The following is a 17,181-nucleotide window of genomic DNA, read 5'->3' as shown; positions in this document are numbered from 1 at the left end:
CTCTTGTTTGAACCCATGACCGGAGCAGAAAATGATGAAATAACGAGTCTTAGGATCCACTCTCCATTTTTCTCATTTTGCTTTTATTTAGCAGGTTGTTGCTCCATAGTTTTTAATCCGTATATTTGTACACGGCTGGCAGACCACTGCATTGTTTGGGCTGTAGCTTCCGGGGTCACAGGCCACTGCGAACCAAATGGGCAAACGTCATATTGGGGAAATGAAGCCATCTAACGGGTTATCAGTCATGACATTCTTGCAACAATCAAGATATCTACCTCTCCATGCACACACATACAAAACATATACACAAAGGACCAAGTGTGGAAAGCACAGCAATCACTTGTCCAACCTTTGCAATTAAGGGAAACATTTATTTACAATTCCAAGTTACTTGTCAAATGGCCATACCCACATCTTGCGACACTGCATTTATTCCACAAACTCATCAGGTTTGCTTGTTTTTATTGTTACTATTTTGCTGCCAAACTTTCAGTGCATGTTTGTTATCTTTAACATCAAATCCTCATTGTAATAGTGACAATGGGAAGCAAAGCAATTTTAACAGGATGGGAATTACATATAGCAGGGGTACTTTGGTTGTCAAACTTAATCCATTCTGGGAGTCCGTTCAGCTCCCGGAAACCGTTCGAAAACCAAAGCGTGGCTTCCAATTGGCTGCAGGAGCTTCCTGCACTCAACCGGAAGCCGTGTTGGAAGTTTGGCTTCTGAAAAACGTTTGCAAACCAGAACACTTACTTCTGGGTTTGCGGCGTTCGGGAGCCGATTTGTTCGGGAGCCAAGCTGTTCGACAACCAAGGTACCACTGTACAATTAAGAACTCAGTCCAACGGTAGGCACACATAACAGCTAGGGCTGCTTTCACCCAGGGATGCCAACTCCTAGGGGCCAAGACCTCTTGGACACACACCCCAATATTTTTTTTTGGGGGGGGCGGCCAGGCCCCTACTATGTTCAAAAGCAGTAGAGGAGGAGGTCAGGTGTGGAGCCAAGTGCAACATGACTTTAGCAGCTGTTTCCTTCTCCTCCTGTTGCTGCCACAGAGGGGAAGGAGCAAGAAAGCAGCCCCTGGCCTAGGCAAACTCGCCCTCCAGATGTTTTGAGGCTACAATTCCCATCATCCGTGACCAATGGTCCTGTTAGCTAGGGATGATGGGAGTTGTAGTCCCCAAACATCTGGAGGGCCGAGTTTGCCTATGCCTGCCCTAGCCGGTCACAGTGGCAGGAAGAGGAGGAGCTTCAGCCATTGAAACCATGCTGCCGCTGTGTTTGGCTCCACCCCCGGCTCCTCCAACGTCCTGACGTCACGAGCACAACACCAGGATGTCGCACCCATGACGCCATGCACCACATGATGTCACCCCCCCTCCTTCGGAAGCCTCTGCTTTCACCCTTCTCCAAATGTCGCTACACTGTTTGTATTTACATGTGTGCGGCGGAGGGAAGAAAAATACTTTTGGGATAAATATTTCAATAGTATTTTGAGAGGCTTTTGTTTGGGCAATGTGCTGCAGAAACGAAATGGGGAGGGGGCATTTTTTTTTTTGCCAAAGTGGCACTGACCTAAAATAGACAGATTCACCCATCCCTGTTTCTAAAAGGAGCAATTGCACCTCTGTACTTTTGAGGTTGAGAAGGAGGTGTTCTCTCAACCTCAAAAAGCTATGCTTGAAGAGCCCTTATATCGCTTGATTTAACAGGAGGAATCAAGTGGGCATTCATTGCTGGGTGATCTGTGGCCCACCTCTCTCAGCCTCAGCTACCTTGCAGAGTTGTGATAATAAATGGGGAGCAACTTTCCCAAAGCCATGTGGGACATCCCAAACACTTTGGAGGAGGATGGCGAGGGTGGTGGAAATAGATAGGTAGATAATAAAACAAATACCGCAGCAATTTGCACAGTCGCTGTGGGAGATGCCGTTTTTCCCAAACCCTGGCCGGCAGCTGTCCAGCCGAGTGACTTGTAAACTATGGTCTACGTAATGGATTGCAGGGGCATTCTGAAACTCGTTTTTCATGATGTACTGCTGCCTACGGAAGAACTCTTCCACCAACGATTGGGCCTAGAACATACAATTAAGTCAGAAAAACACAACAACGAGCATGTTGACTGGATTACATCAACGTTATATATTTCCCTACGCGTAACAAGAGGGGCTTATTCCTTCACATTTCCTTGCCCTTGCCAGTGCATTCTATAGCAACCATCCTCTCCCCACTTCATTATATAAAGGAGCAACTTTTTAGACCCCCATAAATTCTGCACTAACATGCCTGTGGAATGTCTGTGGAAGACCCCTCTAGTGTTCAAATGTCTATGCTGTTTGAAATTGCTTGCTCCCTGCACTTTTAAATGATATCAGTGGGCTACGTGAAAGTTTTCACATCCCTGCAGTGTATGTCATGAGGAATGGCATCCTCTGAAATCACCCTCCTGCTTCAGTATAAAGACCGAAGGTGCAGGAACCCTGGCCTCTGACTTTAGGGTTATGGCTGTTCCCTTTAATTTCTCCAGCCAGTGTATTATCCCCTCCTTTTCCTGTTGGCACTGTTCAGTAGGCTGTCATGGCAGCCATGCTTCTAGGTAATACTGTGCAGGTGCTAATGGTAGAGGGTGCCCCTTGGTACTGGTAGGGCAGGCCAGGGAGACCAGGAGGAGGTGAAACCAGAGCCAATGATGGGCAGAGCCAAGTAATTCTAGTTTGGTCCGCATCTTGTTCCTTGCTGAGTTCCGTGAGGGCAATGCTGAAACCAACAGCCAGGGCCATCCCCTCAACTGGTTGCAAGAAAAGAGACAGACAGGTAGGCGCTGGCAGAGGGCAGATTGAGGTTAAAGGGGTAGTGCCCCATTTACCCTAATGGACTAACCACCAGGGGGTGTGTGTTCAAAGCAGTGTTAGCAAAAAAAAGGGGGGGCAACTGCAGCAGATGTGCAGAACAGTTATTGATCCAAGCATTGCCAGTTGGGGAGAGGGGGCACTTACCTACCTCCACCCCAAAAAAACCTAAGAGAGCAATCCAAACCCAAGATACTGCAAGAGAGACCAGTTATGACTTGTTAGTGTACACAGGAGGCTATATGCTAAGGAGTAGGGAAAGGTATTTTGTGTTTTGCAAGCTGCTCTGAGCCTCTGTTCCCTCTCTCCCAACTCACTTATCTAGTTAGCCATTTGGAAGGTATAACTATTGAATATTCCAGTTCAGATTTTTTTTAAAAAAATAACTCTGACCTTTTGAACACGGTTGTTGGTCACATCTTCACAGTCAGAGCCCATCTTGTGACAAATAAGTTCCCAGCCAGGGGCAAATGGACTCACTAAAAGGCAAAGAAATACAACTGCTTGAAGATGAAAATTCATTTCTCTGTGGATTTTGCCTGAAGAATCACCAAGGACAGAATTTTTGCACACAATCCCAAGCCTTATTTACTCACAATTAAACCTGAGCGACTGGAATGAAATTTCCTTCCAGGAAAGGTTGCTTAGGACTGCAGCCGCAAAGGCCGCCTTCTTTAAAGCTATACTGGCTCTGCCTTGTTCAGGAGTGTTATTAGAAAAGGACGGCTGATCCAGGAGACACATAACTTGTCTTATAGCTCCATCTTTGGGTCAGGAAGGGGGGGGGGAAATAAACCCCAAACCCTAAGCTGTTAAAGTGATGGCTGAAGAAAGCAACAGAGGAAGAAGGAATGTTGCTTCAGTTATACTATAACCAAGTACCATGGACAGCGACAGAAGGCCAGGCCTATGGAAGTTGCTTTCAAACTTCCTATCTTGTGAGAAGACTTTTTGCCATTGATTTCTCTGCCAACAAACCCCAGTGCCTTGCAGTAAATTCTGGGGCATGTTCTGTGCTGCAGGCAGCTCTTATGATGTCATCTGGGCCTTCACTTTGCCCCGCGTGAGTCCATGTGAACCAAGACCCAACCCTCTCTGGTGGCTGCATATTGCAAGGAAGTTCAGTGGAGGTATGCAAGAGACATTTCAGGAAGCTTGTGTACTGTTAGAAAGACAGGGCACTTGCTCTTCTGATAAGAGATAAAATGCCCTTTAGGGAGCCTCTCTAAAGGCCAGTCAGAGGGATCTTTTATCTCTGATCTTAACACCAAACACCATAACACTGAGATTAGAAATAAAACCTCTGCCTGCTGTTTAAGAGTAGAAGGCAGCATTTCCCCCTTTTATGCTTAAAGAACAGGCAGAGGGCTTATTTTACATTTCAATGCTGTGGTGTTTGGTGCTAAGATTGGAGACAGAATATCCCTCTGACAGATCTTTAGAGATCCTCTCTAAGGATCTAGCTCTATGTGGATCATCCCACCACTGTTTCCTGTTGGCCATAGGCCATGGTGACAAGACAGAACCACCCCTCTTCTGTTACCTTGAAAAACAATGAACAGCTCGTCTTCTAGCCCATGTTTTGGTCGTTTGACAGAAAAGCATCTGTAGGACGTCTCGATGATATGACATGTCAGGTGGGAAATCAGATTGTTCAAGATCTTATTTAGCTCTTGAAAGAATTGTTGATTTGTTGTTAGATGACACTCTTTGGTCGTAAAGTGAACAGACATTCGATACGTGTAATCTGGTTCCCGATATGCTTTAAAAGATGGGGGTGAGAGGAGAAATGTGTGTGACTCTAAATGGTATGCACTATCATTTGCTGTTGTTGCTAACCATATTTATCAATTTATAAAGCACCTACCGCAACTACGATTTGTACATAAAATAAAAGACCCAGGCTCTTTTATCTCAGGCTTCTGGTATAAGATAATCTATTGTTTTCAGGCCTTGGTCAATGTACTTTGCTAACCTGGAAGTAGTACCTCGGGTTACGAACTTAATTCGTTCTGGAGGTCCATTCTTAACCCGAAACTGTTCTTAACGTGAGGCGCGCTTTTTGCTAATGGGGTCCCCTGCTGCTGCCGCACGATTTCAGTTCTCATCCTGGGGCAAAGTTCTCAACCCGAGGTACTACTTCCAGGTTAGCAGAGTTTGTAACACAAAGTGTTTGTAACCCGAAGCATTTGTAACCTGAGGTACCACTGTATTTGGGTTGTGATCTATGAATTGGCTACAATCTGGCACCAGGTAAGTCACACCAGTAGTGCTGCCGCTGTTTCTCTTTCTCACTTAAAGTTTCTTTCCTTGGCCTCTAAACATCAGGGAAGAAGCAGGGCACCTGGGACAAAATCCATGAACAACGGTCATGTTAGCACAACTGTAGTTTAGTATAATGTGCATGAGGTAGAATGAGCATTCATGTGCTAACCCCTTTCTCTTGCACGGCCGGAGGAGTTTAAAGCTTCAGGTTTAAGTCAACCATGGCCTTTTCTGGACCGACGTACTGCGGTTAGCATTAACAAGCCAGCTTCAAACCATGGCTTGGGTGGTTGGCTTGTTTAAGTTAACTATAGTTACTGAGAACCATGGCTCCAGGACTGGACCATTTGGGAAGCTGGATGGGGAGAGAGACTAGAGGAACATGAAAGCTCAAGGCTTGTTCCAACTCATGCGCATTGCATTAAAACTGTGAACTGCTCTGAGACCTGCAGGTATAGGGCGGTATACAAATTTAATAAATAATAATATTAATAATTAAAACTATGGATTAGTTTGACATGTGAACCAGCTCATATTAGTGGTAAATGGCTGCTTTGGGGCACTTACATATAAGCAGTTAGTGCAGAATCCTGGCTTATTTGCAGAGAAAGAGAAGTAGCAGAAAAACTGTGTGTGTGTGTGTGTGAGTGTGTGAGTGAGAGAGAGAGAGAGAGAGAGAGAGAGGAAGGGAGGGGGGTGTTGTCTTGGCCACCTCTTGTGCCTTTTATAGCAGGTTGATCTACCAAAAGATGCACAGGTAACACCTTCCAGGTAATGGAGATAAAGTACCTACTGGTGTCTGCAGATTTAGCTGCTGTTAAAGGCACAGGAGTATGAGCCAACTGAAAAGCTGGCAACCCTAGTTTCCTCATTAAAGGACTGTGTATTTCTGAGTATCCAAACTTCTCTTGTACGACGCTGGGGCTTTTTGGAGGCTCAAAGTAGCCTGATTCAGTCCTGTTTGTGAGCTTAGGAATTAGGCAAGGCCTAGAGCCAGAGTTAGGATGGCACAGGCAAGACAGGACTTGCTTCTCTTACCATACACCATAAACCTATATGTCTTGAATATCTCTCGTTCTCCTTTCATGTCGGGCTGTAAAACTCTGTAAGAAAGTGTGCAAGTGTAAGATCCAGACATGTGCTCTGTAAAACCGCGCACCATCAACTTTCCAGTAGCTGTGAGATTCACATAACTTTTCCCTAAAAGAAAGAAAGAAAGAAAAAGGTAAAGCCAGGTCAACAGACATGCAACATGCATGAGCCTAGAGATTCTGTGCTCTAAGGCAGCTGCAGGCATGCAAAGAATCTGGTGGGAGGCGTCCTACAATACATGGAAATAGCATCCCAATTTTGCTTTCTGTGCTAGGGCAGCTGCCACCATTAGAAGTCACTATTAGCGCAGATACAAAAATAACTGGGCCTGTTTAACTTAGCCAAAAAGGTTAAGAGGAGCTAGGAAGCCATATAATTTCCCAGCTGTCAGTTTCAAAAGTGATTTGCCATGTGCCAGGGCAACAGAAAGTTAGGAAACACAAGCCCAATACCCTTTTGGGCAAATGGAAGTAGTTACACAATTATCTGGATCCCAGCAGACATGCACCTAATTTCTGTGCTACTCTGGCTCTCTGGTTGTGGCCCATTATGGTGTATGGGTGAATCGATCTCTCCATGTGGAGGGGGGTGAGTTTGTAGCCCTGTCTTCAAGAGGGAGTTGAGCTTTTCCATTGCAGGGGGTTGGACAAAATGACCCTCGTGGTCCCTTCCAACTCTACAATTCTATGATTTCTGATTCTGCCAAAAAGGTAACTCACGTCTCAGGTTCAGTCCATCTGGCCCAATCCATAGGTAGCTGGGGTCTATGACTTCACTTTGCGAAAGTGACAAGTCCATGCACACTAGAAAGGGGCTGTCTTTGTGTACTTTGACATAGACATTCACTGCAGAAGAAGAAGATGTTGGAAAATGGTCATATCATGAGCCCATGTGTTGGTGCTTTGGATGGGAGGTTTTATTCAGCTGGCTTTGACTTCATGTGGAATGCCTGTTGGCTTCTGATCCCAGACAGCTGCCCCACTGTACCACCCTCAGGAGCTGGCCCCAGGGAGTTGGGTGGCTGCTGATGACTGCAAGGTTTTTCAAGTGCCCCTGATCTGCTGTAAAAGCAGAAGACTGGCCTGTTTCTGAATAAAGGTCGTATTCTACCAGCAACTACAATGAAGCTTGGGGGCTCTGCCTCAGTCATGTAGTATAGGTAAAGGTAAAGGACCCCTGGACAGTTGAGTCCAGTCAAAGGCAACTATGGGGCTGTGGCGCTCATCTCACTTTCAGGTTGAGGGAGCCGGTGTTTGTACACAGACAGCTTTCTGGATCATGTGGACAGCATGACTAAACCACTTCTAGCGCAATGGAACACCGTGACAGAAGCCAGAGTGCACGGAAGCTGAAATATACTCGGAGTCCAGTGTGACTTTCATGCTCTTTATTCAGCTCATAGTAGTGAGGAATGCAGTTCCCCCAAAACATTTGCTTTATATACACTATTTACACAATGGGCCCCACGTGATTGGCTAATTACGGGATACTCCTGTATGCCAATCGGAATGTGGATACACTTCCACCTGGAGCTGGATTGGGTGGCTCAAGCGGACCAATCAGACTGCTGCAATCTCAATCCTATTGTTCTGGGACCAATCAGACTGCTGCAATCTCAATCCTATTGTTCTGGGACCAGTCAGACTGCTGCAATCTCAATCCTATTGTTCTGGGACCAATCAGACTGGTGCAATCTCAATCCTATTGTTCTGGGACCAATCAGACTGCTGCAATCTCAATCCTATTGTTCTGGGACCAGTCAGACTGCTGCAATCTCAATCCTATTGTTCTAGGACCAATCAGACTGGTGCATTTTGGATCCTATTCAACTCAGTACATAACAGAAGCGCTGTTTACCTTACCGCCACAGTGGTACCTATTTATCTACTTGCACTGGCATGCTTTCGAACTGCTCACCCCATCGGGGGGATTCGAACCGCCGACCTTCCAATCGGCAAGCCCAAGAAGCTCAGTGGTTTAGACCTCTTTCAATAAAGTGACACAAACAGGATACGATGCTCCTGTTGAACTTCTAAGAATTATCTCTGCTCCTTTCATTGGTAAAATAAACCCCCACACACTGTATTCCATGCACCGTCTTAATTTAAAAAATTAAAAAAATTAAATGTTACCTTTATGGTGGGTAATGCCATAAATGTAATTCTTTTTAACTGACGTAACAGAATACTGTTCTTTGCCCACTTCATTTTTGACTGCGGGGAAAATAAAATTATTTAATGATTAGGGCACATGGGATTGAACCACAGAGACCTGAGGTCAAATCTCAACTCACATGAAGCTTGCTCCATGACCTTGGACCAGTCAATGTTCAGCCTAGCCTTCCTCACAGAGTTGTTGTGAAGATAACAAGCATTACAATGCAATGCAAGCTGCCCTGAGCTACCTGGAGGAATAGTAGGGTCTAAATATGAAGTGAGGCTCAATCCCCATAAAATGAAGATGTTGGTAGGTGGTTTGTCTGACGGAAGAAACGATGCTTAACCTGTTTTGGGTGGGATTGCACTCTGAAGAAATAGGTTTACTCTCCGGATTCAGCTCTGTCTTTGAAAGCCCCAAATGGTGGCAGAACACGCAGGGGCGTCGCTGGGGAGGGGCGGTACGCCCCCAGTGACAGGGAGACGAGCGGCGGGTGGGGGTGACAAGCGGCGGCCCCTCCCGCCACTCCCACGCGCCGCCGCTCCCTCCGTCACCCCGGGAGCAGCAGCGCTGCACGGACGGGGTGCTCGCTTGGCCGAGCGAGCACCCCGTCCGTGCAGCGCTGCTCCTCCCAGGCTGACCGGTGGTGCGTGGGGAGTGGTGGGAAGGGCCGCCGCTTGTCACCCCACGTGCCGCCGTTCGTTCCGTCGCCCCGGGAGCAGCAGCGCACAGTGTGGCCCGCGCGGAGGCGTTGTTCCGTGCGCATGCGTCATGACGTCATGCGCACGGAGCGACGCCCCGCCCCCATGGGTGCCGCTGGGCTTGCCGCCCCCAGCAGCCCAGCAGCTAGCTACGCGCCTGAGAACACGTTTCACCCATAAAGTGGCCCTTCCTGGAAAGAGATATCCTGGCCACGGTTATTCATGTTCTACTAACCTCCTGCTTAAATTACTGCATTGTGCCCGGGGCTGAAAATAATTCAGAGCTACGGCTTGTACTGCTTTAAAAGAAAATTTTATGAACATGATGTACCGTTGGTATTTATCTCCAGTAAAGTTAGCAAAAAATGTATAAGAATTTGTCTAATGTATGCTGGAAGTGTAAAGATAAAGTGGATACATTTTATCATATGTGGTGGTCGTGCAAAAAGGTAACAGGTTTATGGGAAATGATTTATAATGAATTGAAGAAAATGTTTAAGATAACCTTTGTTAAAAAACCAGAGGTGAAGACATACCAAGAAATGTTAAAAGATGATTTATGTATGCAACTACAGCCGCCAGGATGCTACTTGCCCAGAAATGGAAAGAAGAGAAAGTACCAATGAAGGAGGAATGCATAACTAAGAAGAAAGACTACCGTATTTTCCGGCGTATAAGACGACTGGGCGTATAAGACGACCCCCAACTTTTCCAGTTAAATATAGAGTTTGAGGTATACTTGACTGCAGATTCTCCATCCGGCGTATAAGACGACCCCCGACTTTTGAGAAGATTTTCCTGGATTAAAAAGTAGTCTTATATGCCAGAATATACGGTATGCCGAAATGGCAAAGATGACTGTGAAAATCTGGGACCAAGATGAAAAAAGTTTATACAAGACTGGATTAAATTTACAGAATATTGAGGCTTCCGGCGGCGATGCCATTCCGGGTGGTCGTGGGCTGCTTCGGCTGCGAAGCGCCCAGTCCATCCCGGGGGTTAGGAGCCCCGCTACCGCAAAGCGGGGCTCCGGTTGGGGTGCGGGAAGAGCGTCCCGCACCCTGGGCTCCCCGGCAGTGCCCGCTGAGGCTCCGAACCCTTCCCTCGCCCCCCCTGTAAAGGGGGAGTGGGGGTGAAGGGGCGACGGAGCTGGGCTACAGGGGACATGCCCCAACCGGGATGTAAATGCGGCGACAAATCCCGAAATGAGCGTTGAAGTTCTACCTGTGATGCATCGATATGAAGAACCCGGAGGTTGTGAGTACTTGATTGGACTAGTTATTATGCTTTTTAGACAACCCGGGGGAAGGAGAAAGGCAGCCTGCCTCCCTCCCTTCGGATGAAAGAAGGTAACCAGTTTGAGTGACTGCTGCTTCAGAACTGGATACAAAGTATTTGAGCTTTGATAAGTGAGACTGTTACAATTTCCCTTTGGGGAGCAAATTTGTGAAAGATATCTCCGTTTGAAGTGTCGGTCTTTGCACTCTGGCTACAAGAAAGATGGCGACGAAAAGTTTAAACCGAGTTGAAAAACAACTTTCACAAAAGGAAGAACATAGAGACAGGAACTGTAATCTGACACTCACTCCCTCCCCCTCTTCCACTATGCTGAACTATGTCTTCGAACTCGTTTTGAACTTTGGATTAACGGATGAACAAAGACTCACCGAGCTGAGACTGGAACTTCTTTATCGGAGAGTGAAAGTCTTGTGTGGGGATTTGAAAAGAAATTTATTACCCACAGAGGAGGCTTTTAAATATTTTAATACGTTGGAAGGAAACCTGGGCAAGAAGCTGAGAGGGTTGCTTGAAGAATGGAGAGAAATGACAGGGCGACTCCGGAAAAAGAATTCGTTTTTTGGGGGTGGCAGCCCCAAGACGATGACAAAATTTGTTATATCCAGACCCCGAGGTGTGAGCTCGGGGGCAAGGGACAAAGAATTAAGATATTTACAACAACAAGAAGAAGAATGGGTTAAAGAAATGGAGCAGCCGAAAGAAGATGAGTTGGATACCCTGAAGCTCGCTGCAGGGAGTGTTCTGAACTGTGCCTGGATCTGTGGTTATTTGGGAAAAGACGGTAATTGGGAATCTGGCTCTGGTGTCTCCAGGAAAAAGACATTGGACAGAGGGGGAGTGGGGTGAAGTATTAAGTAAAATTTAGAATGGTTTGTTATGGTATTTTGAAATCGGAGGGTGAAGACCGTTAGTTTTATTTAGCTTTTTTGTTTTTAAATAAGAAAGGAGATATTTGAAGATTTATGTTACTAGCAGCAGGTTAAAGGATAGAGGAGTAAGAATGTGACAAGAACAATTCATGAAGATTTATGATGATGTATTATTACAATGATGTATTATTAGTAAAATTTTAAATATATAACTGTGTTTAACTTTCAGAAGAAGTGGTTAAAAAATAGATCAAGGATATAAAACCGAAGGTGAAAAGGCAGGGGAAGTCAATGGTCAAGATTTGGAAATAGATTTTTTTTTTTTTTAGGAAAGACTTAAATAAGAAAACTTGGCAATGTTTGTATCTGTTTTATGAGTGTATTTGCTTTGTATTTGTTTAAATGTAGGTGTGGGTGTGGGTATATGTTGTTATAAGGAAAAAATGTCAATAAATTCTTATAAAAAAATAAAAAAATAAATTTACAGAATATTTTAAGTTTCACTGGAAATACTTAAAAACATTAGCAGGATTGATATAGCATCTATGAAGTAATGTGAATTAGGGTTATCGATGGACTTGTAACTGAATGGAAAACTAAAAATGTGTAAGGTAACAAAAGGGGAGAGATTGGAAACTGGGGTGGGTGGTGGGAAGGCTAGAAGGTAATGAATAGGTAATTAATTTGGATGTTAAATTGTTAAATTATTGAAAATTGAAAATATAATATGAGGAAAATAATTCAGAGCATCAGTTAATACGAAAAAGCAACCGCAGGAAGTTTTAAAATGAGGGCTGGGCAGATGGAGCACATGTAGAAGAACTACACTTGCCCCAGCTTTGTTTCCTGACCCAGTTAAAGTTCCTCAATCTCTTCCCACATGAACCTGTCTATCAAAATCCACATCAGAGACACTTCAGCAAGCCCTTCCTGTGTCTGCAGTAAGGCAGGTAGTGACCTATAAGAGGACTCTGTCAGCTATGGCACCCTCATTTTGAAATGCTTTTCACAGGAAATGGGACCTCAGGCGCAGGGGCCAAATGTGGAAACTCAAGCCTCTTTGTCTGGCCCCCAGAATTCCCCCCAGGCCCTGCCTTGCACAAGGCCCATGTAGAGGGAGGGGCAGCCAGGTGCACTTGCCCAGGGCCTTGGAGGGCCACCCACCAGGGGCGTAGCAAGGGTGGCGAGGGGGCGGGCTGCCCCGGGTTCCATAATGGAGGGGGTAACAAATTATCAAGGAAAAATTTTTTTTGAATTTTTTTTTTTTTTGGAAAATGCCTGCTCCGAAGGTCTTATCTTACTATACTAGGGATTATATAGCTATATATGAAATTTCATGCATATCGGTTAATATCTTGACCCCTCCTCCACCGAAATAGCTGTTCACTTGGCTGTTTTCCTATGTCACGAAGGCTGAAATTTCAGTTCAGAGAACACTTTACTGTTTCCAACCCTAACCCTGTGAAAAGCCATCTAATTAGACTTTAATTTGATTTTGAGATGTTTTTAGGAGGTAATTTAATTATTGTTTGGTTTTATACCAATGTTATGTATCTGATGTTAGCCACCTTGAGCCCAACTTCGGCCAGGGAGGGTGGGATATAAATAAAAGTTATTATTATTATTATTACTCGTTATTATTCCTTTGTAAGAAAATATGAAATAACGTAAAACCATTTTTGCGGGGGGTGGGGAATCAATGGGGGTGTTGACAAGAAATTTTCTGCACTGGGTACCACCTGACCATCCCATGCCTCGGGGGTGTGTGTGACAATTTTCTTTGCCCCCGGGTACCAATTTACCTTGCTACGCCCCTGCCACCCACTATGGGCCTGCTGGACTTACGCTGTCATGCCAAGAACAAGACCCTGGGCATCCGGCAAGCTCTGCATGGGCCTGCCTTGAACCCCGGATGCTTTTGCCTGGCTTGAATGCAGCTTTGAACTCTGGTAATGCTTCTTGCTTCCTGGTTAGAGCATCGAAAAGGGCACGTGGGTGTGTTTAGAAAGATGTTAAATCTACTGCACAAAAGCAAAGCCTGGATTTCTTGCTCCACTCACGTTTGCCTCTGGCGCTGCCCCACCATACTGTGACTCCTGAAAGGGAATGTGGTGCCCCACTGCTACCTGGCGCCAAACCTGACAACCTTTCAGTAGCAGGTGAATATCTTTTTATTTGCTCAGGCCTTTTAGTGTGTTTGGTTTTGTAGTGTCTGTATGGCTTTTAAATTTGCCGCCGCTGAGTTTTGTTTGCTTTGCTGGTTTCTGTTTTCGTAGTGCTTGTTTTTTTTTTTTTTAAAAAAATCTTAAGACAATGCTTTTTAAACGAAAAAATCTTGCATGGTCATGATGAGGAAAATGTGCTGGTCTTGGGTTAGGGTACTGTTTAAGGAGGGTTGTTGCGGGGGGCGGGGATTGATGTTACTGATTAATTTTTTGTATCCTTATTTTTAAATCTTGCTGTGATTTATGTGGAAATTGTTCGGTTTGGTTGTGTACTTTTTGATGTGTTTTATTTTACCAGGCAGAGGGCCTTCTCGGTAGTGGCGCCCGCCCTGTGGAATGCCCTCCCATCAGATGTCAAGGAAATAAACAATTATCTGACTTTTAGAAGACATCTGAAGGAAGCCCTGTTCAGGGAAGGTTTTAATGTTTGATATTTTATTCTGTTTTTAATCTGTTGGGAGCCGCCCAGAGTGGCTGGGGAAACCCAGCCAGATGGGCAGGGTATAAATAAATAAATTATTACTATTATTATTATTATTAATTTATTGTTTTTTACTGCTATGGTTATATTTGTAACTATGTAATTTGTTTCATGCTGTAAGCCACGTTGAACATGGTTTTAGCTATGGAAAGGCAGCATACAAATAAAATGATGTTTGTATGTAACCTATTTTGGGAAACTTAGCCTGAAAGCTGATATGCAAATACCTTAAATAAAAATGTAAACAAAGGAAGACATGTAAATAAATATATACAGTACACAGGGGAAAGAAACCCGGGTTCAGATTAATGCAAAGCCGAAAGGCAGAAAATAGGAGATGGTTAAGGTTTCTGAAATGCAATCAGGGAGTCAACCCAAATCTGAACCAGAACCAAAAAATTGTCTCCCCACACCGCATGAATACGAAAATAAGCTGAACCATTCTCTGAAAGTCTGGAACAGGTCTGGGGGAGAGAGAAAAAACAAGTTACTGCTTTGAAATGAAAGGGTGCCCCTCTTAGCCACAGAGACATGTGTCTCAGGTGGGGAGGGCAGTGGATTTTTGCATCTTCCCTCCAGTTCATCCTCCCCCTTTTGGCACTTGGAATTTGTCACTTTGCTGGTGACTGCCTCCTACAGCATTCGTGGCTCTGGGAGGATTATTCCTCATAGTATTGTGTGTGAGGTGACTCTGGAGTGTGGCCAAGCAAAGTTCAACTAAACTGCATACCCTCCAATATTCCTCCGATGAAAATAGGGGCATCCTATTCAATAATAATAATAATAATAATAATAATAATAATAATAATAATAATAATAATAATTTTATTATTTATACCCCACCCATCTGACTGGATTGTCCCAGCCACGTTGGGCAGCTTTCAAAAATATGATATGATATGATATGATATGATATGATATGATATGATATGATATGATTAATATAATATAATATAATATAATATAATATAATATAATATAATATAATATAATATAATCATTTTAAAATGTCCCTATACAGGGCTGCCTTCAGATGTCTTCTAAAGGTTGTATAGTTACTTATCTCCTTGTCTCAGGGGTCACGTAAGGTTCCAACATTTCTCTGATGAAAATAGGGATGTCCTAAGGAAAAGTGGGATGTCCTAAGGAAAAGCGACTGGCATGAGTTTGGCCAAACTGCGGGAGGCATTGGAGGATAGGGGTGCCTGGTGTGCTCTGGTCCATGGGGTCACGAAGAGTCGGACACGACTGAACGACTGAACAACAACAAAGGAAAAGTAGGACATTCCAGGGTCAAATCAGAAACCGTGATGGCTTCTGTAAATCTGGGAACTGTCCCTGGAAAATAAGGACCCTTGAAGGGTCTGGAACTGGCACTCTTTGGGGCCATATTACCCACCTTACCTTACTCTGGAAGGACCACACAATCTATAGGAATAGGGGCAGGAAGCAGACGGAAGTCCTTGTGTGGTGCTGTGGGGGGCGGGGCGGCGAGCAGTGGCTCTGCCTCTGCTGCAAGCAGCAGGACCTCTTGCACCAGCCCTGCGAATGTGGCCGGCTGCAAACACAGGACAGGCCTCCTACACCTCTCAGAATGGCGTAGGAAGAGGGAATTTCAGCAGATGGCGTTTGCGCCATAAGCCACCCTAACGTTCTACCCAAAATACTTGATGTGGCACACAAGTTGGCTCCAGCAGAATGAGAATGAGTCAGATTGAAGGGTTTAAAATAAGCCTGCACCTTGCCCACAAAACCTGCCACAATAAATGTGTCCATCTTTAAGGTGCCGCAACAAGACCCATTTTTGTTGTTTTTGCAACAGACTTAATTATATGTAATGGTTTCCCCCACTCCACCCCACCCAGTTTCTGTACCCTCTGTGAGAAGGCTAGGCCTGAGAACCACCAAGGGGCGGACCCAGGCGATGCTGGTCCCACCCCCTGGGGAATCCTGGTACCCAGTCCTGCGTGCCATTGGCTGATCCATTGTAAAATGGATGTCAATTACCTTGGGTCAAGGCCATGAGAGTATTCAGCATGACCCCCATTGTGAGGAGAAGGTGGGGGGTGATGTACAGGGGAAGGGGCGACCAACCGCTGCCGCCTTGCATGGTGCAATGGAGAGTCCATCCTTTTATGCTACTCTGGCCCTCTCAGCCTTCTGTCCATAAGGGGAGGAGAAGGGAGAAACAAAGGGAGATACCCCTCCGGCGTCCAGTCGGTGTTCCAACTGTCACACCAACAGACTTGTCAACTTGTCTTTCTAGTAACCGTGGCTACTGTTCTGCCTCGGTTGTTCCGGAGAACCTTGGGATTCTCTGGAGGTTTATGAGAGTCCGTCATGGCAAATGTGCATCTCTGGAAGAGAGCCTGGCTTCCCACTGCCCATCTTCCCCTGAAAAATGCTGCTGTAGGGGAGGCATTGGGTGGGTTCTCAAGTCACCTGCTCACTTTCCAGAGGGTGACTGAGGTCCCACTGGCCCACTCAGGGTGGCGTAAGGAATAGGTTGGTCTTGTGCCCTACTTGAAAGAGGAGAGTATTCAGTACGTTTCCGAGCACAATTCAAAGTGTTGGTGCTGACCTTTAAAGCCCTAAACGGCCTCGGCCCAGTATACCTGAAGGAGTGTCTCCAACCCCATCATTCAGCCCGGACACTGAGGTCCAGCTCCGAGGGCTTTCTGGAGGTTCCCTCCCTGCGAGAAGTGAGGTTACAGGGAACCAGGCAGTGGCACCCGCCCTGTGGAATGCCCTCCCATCAGATGTCAAGGAAATAAACAACTACCTGACTTTTAGAAGACCTCTGAAGGCAGCCCTGTTTAGGGATGTTTTTAATGTTTGATGTTTTATTGTGTTTTTAATATTCTGTTGGGAGCCTCCTAGAGTGGCTGGGGAAACCCAGCCAGATGGGCAGGGTATGTATGTATGTATGTATGTATGTATAAATAAATAAATAAATAAATAAATAAATATCTTTGAAGAGATGAGGACAGTCCTCTATTTGGAAAAATCTGTCCCTAAAAGGTAAAGAACCCTATGAAAAGAGAGCAAGAGGGGCCTTGAAGTTGCCCATCAACAGTCAGGCCCAGGTCAGTAGTGGCCTCACAAGCTTTATTTAATCATTTTATTTATTAATTTCATTTATATACCATAGAAATATACTTTATCTTCTAAGGATCTCAAAGTGGTGTACACAACCATGTTCATCCTCCTCCCCATTTCATCCTCACAACAACC

At 45.2% G+C, this 17,181-nt stretch overlaps 1 protein-coding gene across 1 annotated transcript; it reads right to left on the bottom strand.

Moving 5' to 3' along the window:
* Positions 1 to 62: 62 nt before the first annotated feature.
* Positions 63 to 16,183, bottom strand: ZPBP2 (zona pellucida binding protein 2). The gene is made up of 8 exons (XM_033169788.1): positions 15,955 to 16,183; positions 8,348 to 8,428; positions 6,935 to 7,060; positions 6,162 to 6,323; positions 4,402 to 4,620; positions 3,252 to 3,337; positions 1,907 to 2,084; positions 63 to 185 (listed from the first exon to the last, which is right to left on the bottom strand). The coding sequence occupies exons 1-8, from the start codon at positions 16,055 to 16,057 to the stop codon at positions 88 to 90; spliced, it is 1,053 nt and encodes a 350-aa protein (XP_033025679.1). The 5' UTR covers positions 16,058 to 16,183; the 3' UTR covers positions 63 to 87.
* Between the last annotated feature and the right edge of the window lie 998 nt (positions 16,184 to 17,181).

The sequence above is a fragment of the Lacerta agilis genome, chromosome 14 (genome assembly GCF_009819535.1).
Source record: "Lacerta agilis isolate rLacAgi1 chromosome 14, rLacAgi1.pri, whole genome shotgun sequence".
Taxonomy (NCBI): Eukaryota; Metazoa; Chordata; class Lepidosauria; order Squamata; family Lacertidae; genus Lacerta; species Lacerta agilis.
The sequence above is the reverse complement of the archived record's forward strand: the minus strand, read 5'-3'. Positions and strand labels throughout refer to the sequence as shown.